This window comes from Spea bombifrons, chromosome 5 (assembly GCF_027358695.1).
Source record: "Spea bombifrons isolate aSpeBom1 chromosome 5, aSpeBom1.2.pri, whole genome shotgun sequence".
Classification (NCBI taxonomy): domain Eukaryota; kingdom Metazoa; phylum Chordata; class Amphibia; order Anura; family Pelobatidae; genus Spea; species Spea bombifrons.
In genome coordinates, this window is record NC_071091.1 from 93,112,760 (window position 1) to 93,126,523 (window position 13,764).

General features: G+C 39.3%; 1 protein-coding gene across 1 annotated transcript; it reads left to right on the plus strand.

The window, feature by feature from the left end:
- Window positions 1-332: 332 nt before the first annotated feature.
- Window positions 333-13,182, plus strand: OSGIN2 (oxidative stress induced growth inhibitor family member 2). Its single transcript, XM_053468272.1, has 6 exons — window positions 333-658; window positions 4,663-4,801; window positions 9,286-9,422; window positions 9,881-10,072; window positions 10,292-10,383; window positions 11,946-13,182. The coding sequence occupies exons 2-6, from the start codon at window positions 4,735-4,737 to the stop codon at window positions 12,964-12,966; spliced, it is 1,509 nt and encodes a 502-aa protein (XP_053324247.1). The 5' UTR covers window positions 333-658; window positions 4,663-4,734; the 3' UTR covers window positions 12,967-13,182.
- The last annotated feature ends 582 nt before the right edge of the window (window positions 13,183-13,764 follow it).

A 13,764-nucleotide genomic window follows, 5' to 3' on the forward strand; every position in this document is an offset into this window, starting at 1 on the left:
AGTGACTGCTATACAATTCCAACCAGTGGCCCGCTAGTCACCCAGTCTACAGCTTGATAATTATCATCATCATCATTATACTTATCATCATACTTATTATCATCATCATCATTCTTATCACTGACATCATCATTTAACCTGGGATGCAAGGTGGCATTCCATCTAATTAACAAACTAGTTCCTTGTCCAAAAGATTGTTGGGGATGATGGGAGTTATAGATCATAGCAGAGAGTCTGCCTGCGTCTTTATGACATGTAATAGATGTTCATGGCTTTGGTTATTATTATTTAATTATTATTGTTTAGTATTATAGTATAAGATGCATCAGCGGCCGCTGACACCACAATATATAATATATTACACCGTCTCCCCGCAGCGCTCTCCTCTACAGCATCCTCCCAGCTCCTCCCACTCTCTCTCGCTCCTCCCTCCTCCTCCTCCTCCACCAATGACAGAGATCCCGGGCCGGTGCGGTGTGTCTGTCTCCCCCTCCCCCAGATCTGTGCTTTAAATCCCTGGCACCGTCCAGTTGTCCCGGCGGCCCCGGTGTGTGAGAGAGACGGTACTCCGTAGGGTTAAAGGTCGCCTCCCCGCATCGGGCTGGTCTGCTGGGAGCCGCAGGACGCGTCGCACGCCTGGGGATTGGCAGCTGGCTGGGTGAGTAGGGAAAGGATGAATGGGCGCCCATCGCATAGTCAGGCTGGCTCCGCACGCGTTGCGCTGTGACCTCGTCCGGGGAGAGCAGGTGCCTGTCCCGTTATGCCCGGTGGGTGCCGGTGGGAACGGCCGGGGCTCGTGCAGCTCTCCGCTCAGTAGCTGTGCTGGATACTGAGTAACATGCAGTCACAGCATCTCATGGGGATGTATGGGCCGGAATCGGCATCATGTATAATGAGCATTTCCCCGGCATGCAGTCTTTGTATGTCATGCTGCATCAGGGTGCGTGTGTGAGCAGCAGATGTGATGGGCGACCTCTGACGTCCTGCTCAGTGTATGGGGAGAGGAGCGGGTTATCTATTGCATCAGAAACACTGGCTGATGTGCACATCCTGGGGAGTATTTTCTCAATATACGTGTTCACACAGTCTATAGGAAATTGACACACACACATTATATATATATATATATATATATATATATATATATATATATAAATATATATATTAATAATAATAATAATTATAGTGATGGCTGTGTTATCTTAGTGGGGTCTGTGGCCATCTGGTTACTTCACAGCTCCGAGACTTTTTTTTGCTCAAATAGTCATTTTATGTCAATTTCCTGGTTGGTTATAAAGGCACACGTGTGTGAAAACCGTGGGCTCTGTGAGAATTTAGATGGCTGCATTACTGTGATGGTGATGCTATTAGTATTAGGGTACCAGTCAGGTGTTTGATGGGAGAGTTGCCCTTGAAGGGTCAACCCCAGTGAGCTTCTGCTGCAGGATCTGCTTGTTTGGCCCCTGAGGGGTACCTAGGTAATTTGGCACCCAGGCAGAACCTATATTTGGCACCAACCCCCATCGGCCCCTTGCTTCCCCTTAGTAACTCGCATACGCACTGGCACGCGTACTCTCTAACCCACGCTTACACCTTCAAGTTAGTACATACTCCCAAGTGGGATATAGTAAAACAAACACTACCCCTATGAATACATGTACCCTTTCAGGGATAGATACCAGAATGGACCTTCTAGTTTAGGGTATTCGGGTTCAGGAGGATTATATCCTTATTGTTGGTTCCGGGTGCAATTTATTTGTGTTTACCGAATTTTGTTGACTCGAGATTAGCTTTGTTTGTTAAACTGCGTAATGTTATTTTATTGACTTGGTTTTCTGGTGTCATCAGTATATGATGTATATCATCATATATCAGTATATCAGTTGACTCTTAATTATGAAATTGCTAAGAGCAGATCTTAAACGGTTCATGACATGTTTACACAACAAGATTACTTCTTTTAACCCCTTCAATCCCGGGGGTTTTTGGTACCTCATGTCCTGGAGCAATTTTGCCATTTTTGCTCTATGTCGGTTCAGCGATTATTCTCTTTTCCTGTGATTAGTGTGCCCATGTAAACTATATATTGTATTTTCAAGGAGAGATATAGGTTTCTTGGATGATTTGCTGAAAATTTAGAAAGAGAATTCTCAATCTCCTCCCCGTGATCCCCCTGCACGATCACACTGTACGATCACACTGTGATCTCTATGCAATTCCCCCTGCAGGGCATATCCTGTCCTCCGATGACCATCTGGTTGACATCGCCCGTGACGCGACCTGGAGGGGAATGCCCGAAAAATGTAACAGGTTTCCGGCTTTTATGCCAGAATGCTGGCTTCTGTTCTCAGGGGGACAGCCTGATCTCCCTTGCAGCGGATCTGTCCCTGCCGCTGCAAGAAGGGCAGGACGTACCGGTACGTCCATAGGGGACTGAAGGTGTTAAGAGAATAATACGAGGACATGTGAAGGTTTGAGATGCCATCCTCCTCCGTTTTTGAACAGTTAAACTAACTTATTCGGCTGAGCTGGTAATACATAATGCAGGTCATGTGAGGAGACTTCTTAAGTCGTGCCTCTGATTTAACCATTCGTTATTCAGGGCAAAGGGAAACTCAAAGGTTGGCCCTTCATAACTGCCAAAATAATGTATTGGAATATAAATTGGTAAGAGTCTGATATCTGCAACTTGTATCATCCTCATCCAAATCACTTGTTCCACCTCCTGGGATCTTATCACACATTAAACACAATATACATAGGCATGTATAAATGCAGGTGAACTTTTGTTCTGATTTAATTAATAAATTAACCACCTTTCGCAACTGTTTTTCTTTTTTCTTTTTATGCTTACTACCTTATGCATCGTATGCAAAAGAGTTATTGAATTGGTTCAGTGAGACTGCTTTGTGTAGCAAGATGCAAATTAAGTAAGTGTGTGTGTGTAAATGTGTGTGTATATATATATATATATATATATATATATATATATATATATATATATATATATATATATATATATATATATATATATATATATATATATATATATATATATTTTCTATCCTTGGATGTAATGCAAGAAACTAAATGTAATGTATGGCGAATGTCAACACAGAGACTTGTTCTAAAATCTAATCTACAGATAAAAAGCAGTATGAAAATGGGTCACCCTAAAGAAGAACATGTACCCCATCGTAGCATGTTGGTGAAACTCTATATCTAGAAAGCCTGTGAGTAAATAGTGATGATGTAGTGCTCAGTAACTTGCTGCATACATGGGGGTTGATTTAATTATCTAAATACGAAAGGTATTAAAGGCGATCTGTCACCTTTTGCAGGACACCCCAGACTTTATAACTATGTTTACAGAATTAAAAGCATTTACATACATATTGGAAACCCACTTTTATCAGGTCTTCTAGCTTTTTTTTTTTTATTTTTTTTTTTTTTTCTTGGAAGCCTTTTTTCTGTTTCTATGGCAACAACCTATTAGTGACAATTGTTCCAAATAAAAAGAATGAGATACAATTTTACAAGTTTAAGGAATTCTGCGATGGGTTTTGGTGATGTTTCCAATAATGCATATTGCTACAAAAAGGTTGAATTATGAGAATTAGATGGATCCTTTTTAAGGCACTTATTTTGATACCTGTGTTGCACCCTAATCCGTGCATTCTTAAAGATATTTATTTATTTATTTATTTTTTTTTACATATTTCTGTCAATAGTATATTGCTTATTCATGATCAGAGTACTGACAAGAAACTAAATCGGTGGTGTTTCATTATGAAAAATCTAAATATGCTATGCCATATTTTTGGTAAAAGTTCTGCTGTGTGGGGAACAAACAAAATGTAAAACCGATGTAAAATTGTATTATCCTGTTTCTCCTCCTTGATTAATTTTCCATTTGCCACAGGGATGTAACGGCTTCTGGTTGTTGCATTAGGGTTTCCTCTTCATCTGCAACTTCCATGCGCCACCGTTCATTCTCTAATACATTTATTTATGTATCAACAGCCCATAAATTCTACATTTAATCGATTTATTAAAATTATTTTTGTTATAAATCAAACCTACTGTCCCAATAATACATATATTTCTGGTGACAGGTGAAGGATTTTAAATTAGATTTGCATATTTAAACTGCATTTAGGTACAGAGTCCACTGGTCTACTACTTTATGCTTAAATATTTGACTAAAACATGGGTGGATTCCTCAAATTAAGTTAAATATTCACTATGCATAAGGAAAGGCTTTTCTCGGGTTCCTCCTTCTGTGGACTGCCTGTACTGAAAGCAGGAAGCATACTTGAGTACACTTCCTGCACATGCTCTGTAGCATTCTCCTTGAACTTAATGGGAGCACATAAAAAATAATAATAATAATAATTAATAAAAATGAATTGGTGTGCATGGGTTACATGCACTAAAATAAATATGTAGTATATGTAAAGTTTGTTTTTTAAAACATTCAACAACAAGCTGTCCATTGCTTGTTTTTTCTCTGCGATGCTACTGTAGGATATGATTTTGATTCCTTTTCATATTGTAGTATTTACATACATGCCGATATGTATAGTTGTAAAAAGTATATGTGTGGTGTTTTTTTCTGTCTGGGAAATGTCTTTGAGATTGAAATCTTTTCTTTTTCTGCAGACGTGGCCCTGGAACAGAAGAACGGTGATTTATTGGACCAGCATTTCTGCAATAATATTGCAGCCTGAAAGCATGCCTTTAGCGGAAGAGACGGTTCTCCCGAGAGACCCACCTCTGACGCTTCCCGTGGTTATTATAGGTGAGTCTTGTATACGCTCTTATTTTTTTAACGTTTTTTTTTCCATGTGTTTAGATACTTGCTGAACGGAGATCATCCTAAAACAATCAAAGGGTGCGCTCCCACTGTTAATAAAATACAACCTGTTACTATACTGCAAGGGTTAAAGAAAACTAGTGGACCACAAGAATACAATGTGTGCTGCCAAGTATGCAGTCTGAGAACCTCCAAATTCCTGTCTTTTTTTGCAACAATTGTTCTAAATATCCATGCAAACCTTGTTTATAACGACTCGGCACCTCATAATACTAAGCATCTGAAACATAAGCTGAACATGTCGATTTTGGCAATTCATAATATTGCATATTTCTCAGGGTACATTAAACAATACCGCTTCTGCTTTCGCTCACAATTTGGAGTTCACATTTTGTAAACCCGGGAATCTGCCCTGTGCCAAGGTTAAAGGAATTTTAATTACTCATTTTCTCATTGTAAAATCTAGCTTCATGCTGGCCTGGAATGGCCATCTGGCACAACTAGGCTGGTGGACCAAATACTTGCCGATACTGGCGCTCCAGGTCTGGCACTGGCTGCTGACGGGCTGCGTGAGCATCAAATTGTAATATCTGGCTGCATGTCACAGGCCATAAAATCATAGACCCGCTTAGACATTTCCTAATCTGGCCCTGGTATCATGTATTTCTTTTATTTATTTATTTTTTATTGTGTACATGTTCAAAAATGACTTTTTCCCTCCCCTATATATGTGTGGTCTTTACTGCAGGAAAATGAGGAGAGTAAATGATTGCTTCTTCTCTGCCATTAAACTCTTTGTAACATCAGTATAGTAACTCTCCACCTAATGTATCGGTTTGTCTTAGTCTGTCAATTCTCATCTTGTTATACCCCTTGAATTTATGCATTGTATTAAGCGTTGCGTAAACTGTTGCTCTATATAAATAAAAGATAATAATAAAGGTGTTGTAGCTGCTCTGGGTGGTCTGGAATAAAGTAGCAGTGAGGATGAGTCTTACACCTGAGCGCCTGGGTCTTCCATCATTTCCACCACGGGAAACAATGTGTTGCCTATAATGATGCCCCTTATCCTTCTATGACCCCATTAAATGAGTTGGACCGTGATATTACTTGAACGTCCTCATTTGTAAGAAAACAAAAATGATCCGTTTTTATTTCTTTACCTATAATAAGCTGGGTTCTGTTGATCCAATAACTACTGCCCCGTAGCAATGGATATTAAAACGTTGCGTAAGTAGACTTTAAACAAGCAGAGGTCTGGTCATCTAATAACTTGTAATGTGTGGAAAATTACTCTGGCATGGTATCCAAAGTAAAGATTACTTTTTCCTCAAACTGAAGATTGCTGAAAGCCAGGCTTGGCGAGTTTCATATAGACTTTAGGAACCAGACATGCAAGGACCTCGCAGATTTATTCTTCAAAATTGAAATGCCGGTACATATGATTTATTACAATCTGACTGACTTATGACATGTTGGTTATCAGCAGTAAGTGTTGTCGGATACAGAGACGAGGAATTGCGTTCAGCGTCACTGGCCTGAGAGACTTTGTGGGCCGTGGTGTATTCTTGTAAACCTATACTAATATGTGTGTGTGTGTGTCATATATACACACATGCAATCCAAAAATAACCATCTTTGGATTGTATATGATTGCTTGCTACAGTTATTTGGCACCGGGCAGATAAGCAGTGGTTGGTATGCAATTGTAACTCTTGGACTTGTATGTATGTATGTATGTATGTATGTATTTATGTGTATATGTACGTGTGTGTGTATATACAAGCATGACTTTAAAAAAAGAAAAAAATAACCTATACCGTAATTAACCATTGGTGTTGGAGATTCATTAAACAGTTTTTCATTTTCCCAAAATAGCTCCTTATTTTTAAACCAAGAATTAGCAGAAGCTGTAGTTGGTTGTCATTTAGTTAATGTTGCTGAAGGTTCCCCTTTACAGCTTAACCACAAAAACAACACAGACGTTTTAAGAAGCTTTTTCTGTTGCCGTGGAAATGACAATTTTCAATCTGGTTACTGGATTTTGTTGCAGGGATAGGCACAGACGTGCTTTATGTTGGACATTTTCAAAACCAAGTGGATCGGTGGAGGATACCATACTTTTTGTTCATTTTTAAAGTATATTTAATAGTTTCCCTTGGTTAAAAATCTATTAAATAGCCATGTGTTTATAATATATTCAATTGTTCAAGGCACAAAACCAAAAAGCCATGAACCTTCTCTAAAGCTAAGCATTTTGCAAATAATGATGCCATGATTTAAAACAGTTGGAAAATTCCAAAAAAGAACTTGTGCCAACACAACCCGGCACGCAAAAGTAACACTCACACTAACATGCAGCAATGCGCCAGACACACAGACACTCATGCTAACAGATACCGACCAAGACAATGACGGCGCAACCAGACACACGCTAACATACGCAGATACAGTAACCACACTAACATACCCAGGCGCACACAACTCGCTTACCGTTGCGAAGCCTCCGCCTGTCGTTAATGCAGCGCGTGGTGCGAGCTGCTGCGCTACTACTGCAATTCTTTGGAATTAGGGGAATAATAATGCTGCTGTCTTTCTCGATTGGGGCAATTGACCTACCAACCCCCCCCCCTCAACCCACTGGATCTGCCCATGCTTGAAAAGTGACAGTATAAGCAGCTTTTTACAAAATCTCCTCCATTCTTTTTCCTTTGATCTCCCTTTCTGTCTCTTTGATTCTTGTATGATGTATTGTGCTATATCTCTTTCTACACCCAAATTCTTTCTGTTTTTCCAAGTCTTTCTACCCTCTTAGGTTCTGTTTTTTTTTTTTTTTTTGCCTTATTCTTGGACAGGAATCGGAGAGCCAGGAAATGACATCACTTTACAACACGCAGTGTAGAGAGAAGACTGCCTTTAAAAAGACCAGATCGGGTCACCGCGACGTGGTAGATTTTAGTTTTCCGTTGATCCGTGTGGTGGACACCTTGCTGACCCCCTACTCCCCCTTTTTTCATTCTTGTCACAAGACTGCACACTAGCTATTGACATTAACCAGAAAAATGAATGGGGCCAACTGTCCTCCTTAAATATTGTCTGGACAGGGTCTAGATATTCATCGGAACTAGTAGTGATGCCTTCAATAGTATATATCGAAATGAAAGGGTTCTTCAAATCATTCAACTTTTTTCCTATTTTTCTTATTATTGGAAATAAATGAAAACAATGGGAAGGGAAAAAAAATTTGCCATTTTCTAGAAAACTTTTACTGCAGATGCGCCGTAGCCGGCCATGTCTCCTGACCAGCAGTTTTACAGGAATTTTTCGTTAAAAACCACTTGTGTGCTGACGCCTGATTACTGCATCTGTCTACGTAATGGGTTGTATAGGAAGGTAGTATGAGGAAGTTGGGTAGATAGAAGCAGACGGTCTCTTAATCTTATGTTTAAACCACAAAGTTGCATTATGTGTGTGACATTTTGCTGACTTGAAGATGTTCTTTAGTAGCCACTGGTGCAAGCTTTAGTCCTCATAAAGGGGGAGAACACGACATTGTTGAAGTGTCCTATTGTGTAGAAAACCAGTGTTCTGTGCAAGTGATTGCAATCTTGTAATTGTATGATGTTCAAAAGTGTGCTGGAGAGGTAAACTCTTCAACTTTCCAACTTGCCATGTGTTTCCGAGAAGCAGGTTTGAACCAATTCGTAGACTTGGAAGGTTCTCGCTGATATAATTATAGAGGGCCAGCTCAGGCTTTCTTGCAAGAGAAGTTACATGTGGTTGGGCTTCCGTAATAGATGGTAAAGCTGACTTCGCAAATAAAGCCCAATGTGTCAATCCAAATACCAGCAGTTTCAGAAGGTTTCTCTTGTTGAAGGATGTCTCTCTGCATTCCTTGGGTGCTGTGTTTTTTTTTTTTGTTTTTTTTTTTTTTTCTCCCTCCCTTGCTTATAATAAAAAAGGTTTTAGGTTTCATATTAAATGTTAAATATTTGCTTCCTTGTTTTCAATACGTCATATAAGAGCATGACTTTTTTTTTTTATTATTCTTTATACAAAAATACAAAAACTTAAGCATAAATACATAGAACAATTTAAGACAAACATACAATTTTGGATTCCAAGTGACAAAACTCTTGCCAAATAGTGCGAGAGAAAAATAAAAATACAAAATAACAGGGCAATGCTTCTTCATATCAGTGTGTTATTAGCTCTATTGGGATATTGTTAAAACTCTATATTTAGATTAGTATTATTAATCTTTACTAATCCATTTTACCTTCTTGGAGAATTTTTATCCAATTTTCCCAGACTACTGAATCAATTTTATTCCCTCTATCGTGTAACGAAAACAATTTTTCCATATGACATTGATGTAGAATTTGGGGTTTTATTTTTGTCCAGCTAATTGAGTCTGAGCATGACTTTTGACTTCTACTAATATGTATTCTCATGATTGCTTTGTCCAGGAAATGGTCCTTCTGGCATCTGTTTGTCATACATGCTGTCTGGATTCAGGCCATATTTGTCTCCAGACGCTGTGCATCCAAATCCGATTCTTCAAAGCAAATTAGAGGAAGCGAGGCACCTGTCTATCCCTGAGCAGGTAGGTACCTGCCTACGGCTGCCGGCCATAATTCTGCAAATTATCACAGACAAAACGGAACTTGCTTAGAAGCACTATGGCCGACTTTGGTATTTTTTTGTTATTACTCTTTTAAAGTTGGTCTTATTCCATTTTAGAACATTTCTAGAGCACATGTATCCATTTTAATTTATTGGTCATTGCTTTGGCAATATTTAAAGTTGATTGTCCTAGAAATGTATGTTGAAATGTTTCGTCATGTTGATTTCCCGTGTGCGTGGTTTTTTTTTTTTATGTGTAATCGCGTTCTTAATTTGTTGAACTAAGCTCTGTTGCAGCAGGTGAATCTTACATATTCTTTCTGAAAACTACACAATGTAATGTTCATGATATTACAAATGTCCTATCATTCAGAATCTTGTTTTTTTTTTTTTTTTTTTTTTTTTTTATTTGTTTTGCAATTGTTTCTTTTATAATAGGATTTAGAATACTTGTCTGAAGGTCTTGAAGGTCGCTCGGCCAATCCTGTGGCTGTTTTATTTGACACTCTTCTTCATCCGAATGCTGATTTCGGATATGATTACCCATCTGTTCTGCAGTGGAAACTAGAGCAGGAGCCCTATATTCCTCATATAGTGCTTGGCAAAGGGCCCCCTGGTGGTGCCTGGCATGTAAGTAACTTTTTACTCTATCGTGTTTTTGTTTGTTTTTTTGTACAGAATGCCTTATTCAAGTTTGTATGGAATGATTTTACATTAAGCATCCATCTTACATTAAGAAGCATCTTCTCAAGTTCTGAAATGACCTACTGTCTACTAACCTCTGCACTAAAATATTTTCTCGGGTCTATCGCTGCTATTTTACTTCGAATGTTTTTGTTTTTCTTACAGGATATGGAAGGGTCCATGTTGACGCTAAGTTTAGGAGACTGGATGGAATTACCTGGACTTAAGTTTAAAGAATGGGCCTTGGGTAAACGACGGTAATACTTTCCTTGTTATAATAGTATCGATTTCATGTTCACGCACAATCATTTGCTGGAAATAATGTAGCAGCAGGATCATAAACCCAGTGTTCCTTCCTTCCCCATGAGATATAGTGATGGTAGAACAACTAGTATTGTGGCTTTTAGTGAGAACGTATCTACTGCATGTGAATTATAGAAATCATCATTAGATACCCAATTTTATCTTACATTTGAAGTGACTCTTTTCTCTATCTTGGCTTCTTGGCACTAGCTGATTATATAGACAGAAAGTGTCCCATGGTTACAGGTGCTAGAAATTTCAGCTCCAAACTATAGTTTGGGGGGGGGGCTAATATTTCAACTTTGCCATCAATATGAAGTGCAAGCATGTTTATCTTCACAGCTGTTCAAATGTTGGCAAATATTCAAGGTTCTTGTTCTTTTTGTGTTCTAATCACAGTAGTTGGGTTTATTTAATTAAAAACTGATTTAATAAATTAGAACACATTAAAATAGGAATGCTGCTACAAAGAAAAGTGTCAACCCCCCCCCCAAATACTCGTATACATTAGTTTATTCTTGGATATATATGTTCTATTAAAAAAATAGATCTTTGTTATGTGTGAATAAAATTTGTATTATATTAATATTGTTTGAGATATTTATATTTGCAGTCAAAGAAACACACAGCATTTAAGTCAAGTGAGGCGTGCCAGGCTCCAGTCCCTTCCAGCAATAGTACCCTGTATTTGCTCAATTATAGGACAAGTTTTGTTTTTTTTCCCAGGGCAAATGCTCTGAAAAATAATCCTCGTCTTATATTCAAGGTCGTCTTCTAATCAGACTTCAAATAGAGGTCTGACTAGAAGAATAAGATCCAGATCCCCGCAGCGCTGCAGGGAACCTGGATCCTCCTCTCCGGCAGCCGGTGGAGGTCTGTGCGATGTGCGCAGACAACCTCCGCTGCTGCCAACACTTCCTCTGGGGGCTTCTGTGACGGAGCGCCGGCATCACATGACCTTCTGGTGCTCATTCATAGAAGTGCCGGCAGCAGCGAGGTTGTCTACACGCATTGCGCAGACCTTCACCGGCTGCCCCACTAGACTCCAAAGAATCTGCAGCACGGGGAGAAGTCTAGGCAAGCGCTGGAAAGTCAGGTGAGGGTAAGAGTGGCATACAGGGGGTTAAAAGGAATATCAGGGAGGCAGAGTGGCATATAGGGGGTTAAAAGGAATATTACGGAGGCAGGGGTGTATAAGGCATATATGGGGGCAAAGTGGCATATAGGTGGGTTAAAAGGCATAAAGGTGGGAAAAAGGGATAACAAACAAAAAAGGGAAAGATGCCCGAGAGGATGCGTAATGTCCATAGGTCACACGGCAATGATAAAATCACTATTTCCTATCCACCAGTGGTCATAGAGGTTGTTCCTCATCATTTAAGAGCTATATTGTAAGTGGGTTAAACAAATTGTCCTGTAGTCTCTGTGTTGGTGGGGACGATGGAGGCCACAGAAAGGACATGTAGGAGTAGATGGGGTTTATATAAAATTATATATATTTTTCTTCTATGTGCAGGACGGTAAAGAGTGACCGAGCCACGCCGGCAGAAGTAGCTTCGTATTACAAACATTACGTTAAAGTTATGGGTCTCCAAAGAAACTTCATTGATAACACATACATAACCTCGGTGGTAAGACCTTACAGAGAGCAAGTTAACGAAGAGACTGCCTGCGAGGAACCCCAGATCGACAAAGACACTACTGATGAGCCTTTCCCAAAGAAAAACTGGGAAATCCAAGGCTATCAGAGAGCAGCTGATGGCTCTCACCAACCTTTTTGCCTGTTTGCAGACACACTAGTCCTTGCTACCGGAACGTTCGATGCACCGGCTAGATTGGGGGTGACCGGGGAGGACCTGCCTCATGTTTCTCACAGTGTTGCTGAATTTGAAGCTGCTGTTGGCAAAGGAAAGTTAAGCGGGGCAGTAGATCCTGTTTTAATAGTAGGTGCTGGGCTTACAGCAGCCGATGCAGTTTTATGTGCTTACAACAACAACATTCCGGTGATCCACGTTTTCCGCAGAAAAGTTAATGATCCAAATTTGATTTTTAAGCAGTTGCCACAGAAACTCTATCCGGAATACCACAAAGTCTATCATATGATGTGCACGCAGTCGCATACAACAGCCCCAAACTTGCATCCGTCTTACACAAGTTTTCCAGAGCACTGCGTACTTGCGTTCAAGCCCGATATGAAGTGCGTGTTACAGAGCACCGGAGGGTTGAAGAAAGTCTTAAAAATATCCATGGCTTTGATATTAATAGGTTCCCACCCAAACCTCTCATTCTTGAAAGAGCAAGGTCGCAGCCTGGGCCGTCACCATAACCAACCAATCACTTGCAAAGGCAATCCTGTGCAGGTTGATCAATACACTTATGAGTCCGTAAAAGAGCCTAATCTGTTTGCCCTGGGGCCGCTAGTTGGTGATAATTTCATCAGGTTCTTGAAAGGTGGAGCACTTGCCATAACCCGATGTCTGGAGCTGAGACAAAAGAAAAGACATCATCTTGTTGAAAGTAATTGTGTATCTGTGTAGGGATACCAGATCTTTTTTTTTTTTTTTTCATCTCATTTTTCATTCAAGGAAGAACATTACCTTATCTTATGTGATCTGCACTCCTGCAGGTTTCAAAAGTATGTGTTTTTGGCACAGTGCAAATGTAAGCCTAAGAAAGCTGATGTTAGTGGGGTTCTTTTATTTTTTTGTTTATTGTAGAGAAGTCTTAAACGGGATGAAGTTTTTTTTGCAGTGAAAGCATAGTTTTCGTTAGCTTGTGAACCAGCATATTTGCTAAAATAGCAATGTTTGGGTTTCAAGTTTTATTTTTCTTTGTACATATTGACCATCTGAGGTTGGTCTCTGGGTTCTTGAGGTTGGCGCCGTGCCAAGGCTCGGTTATTGGCGGGAAAGCTTCTTTTACACACACATTAGAGAAGGCATCTAATTTCATAACACTATTATATCATTCACAAGTCACATGATGGCAGTTTCATACTATTCCAATTTAGCCTGTCTTTTTAATATATAACATTCTATATAAGAGTTTGTGCATAATGGTTTATGTATATATGGGTATTAATCAGTAAGTGCTCTTATAAAGCTATCCAAACAATGTGATACTTTTATAATATTTCAAAACAAATCCAGCACTTAAATGTAACTTTTTTCTTTTTTAAACTTATATTTTTTTTTTCTTTAAATTATATAGCCAACAAAGCTGTATTCATCCAAACGTATTGCCTAAATGGGGACCTGCTGTGTGAACTGTAATGTAACATATGAATATACCAGATCAGACTTTTTTTGGTTTGTTTGTTTTAAGATATCTTTAAT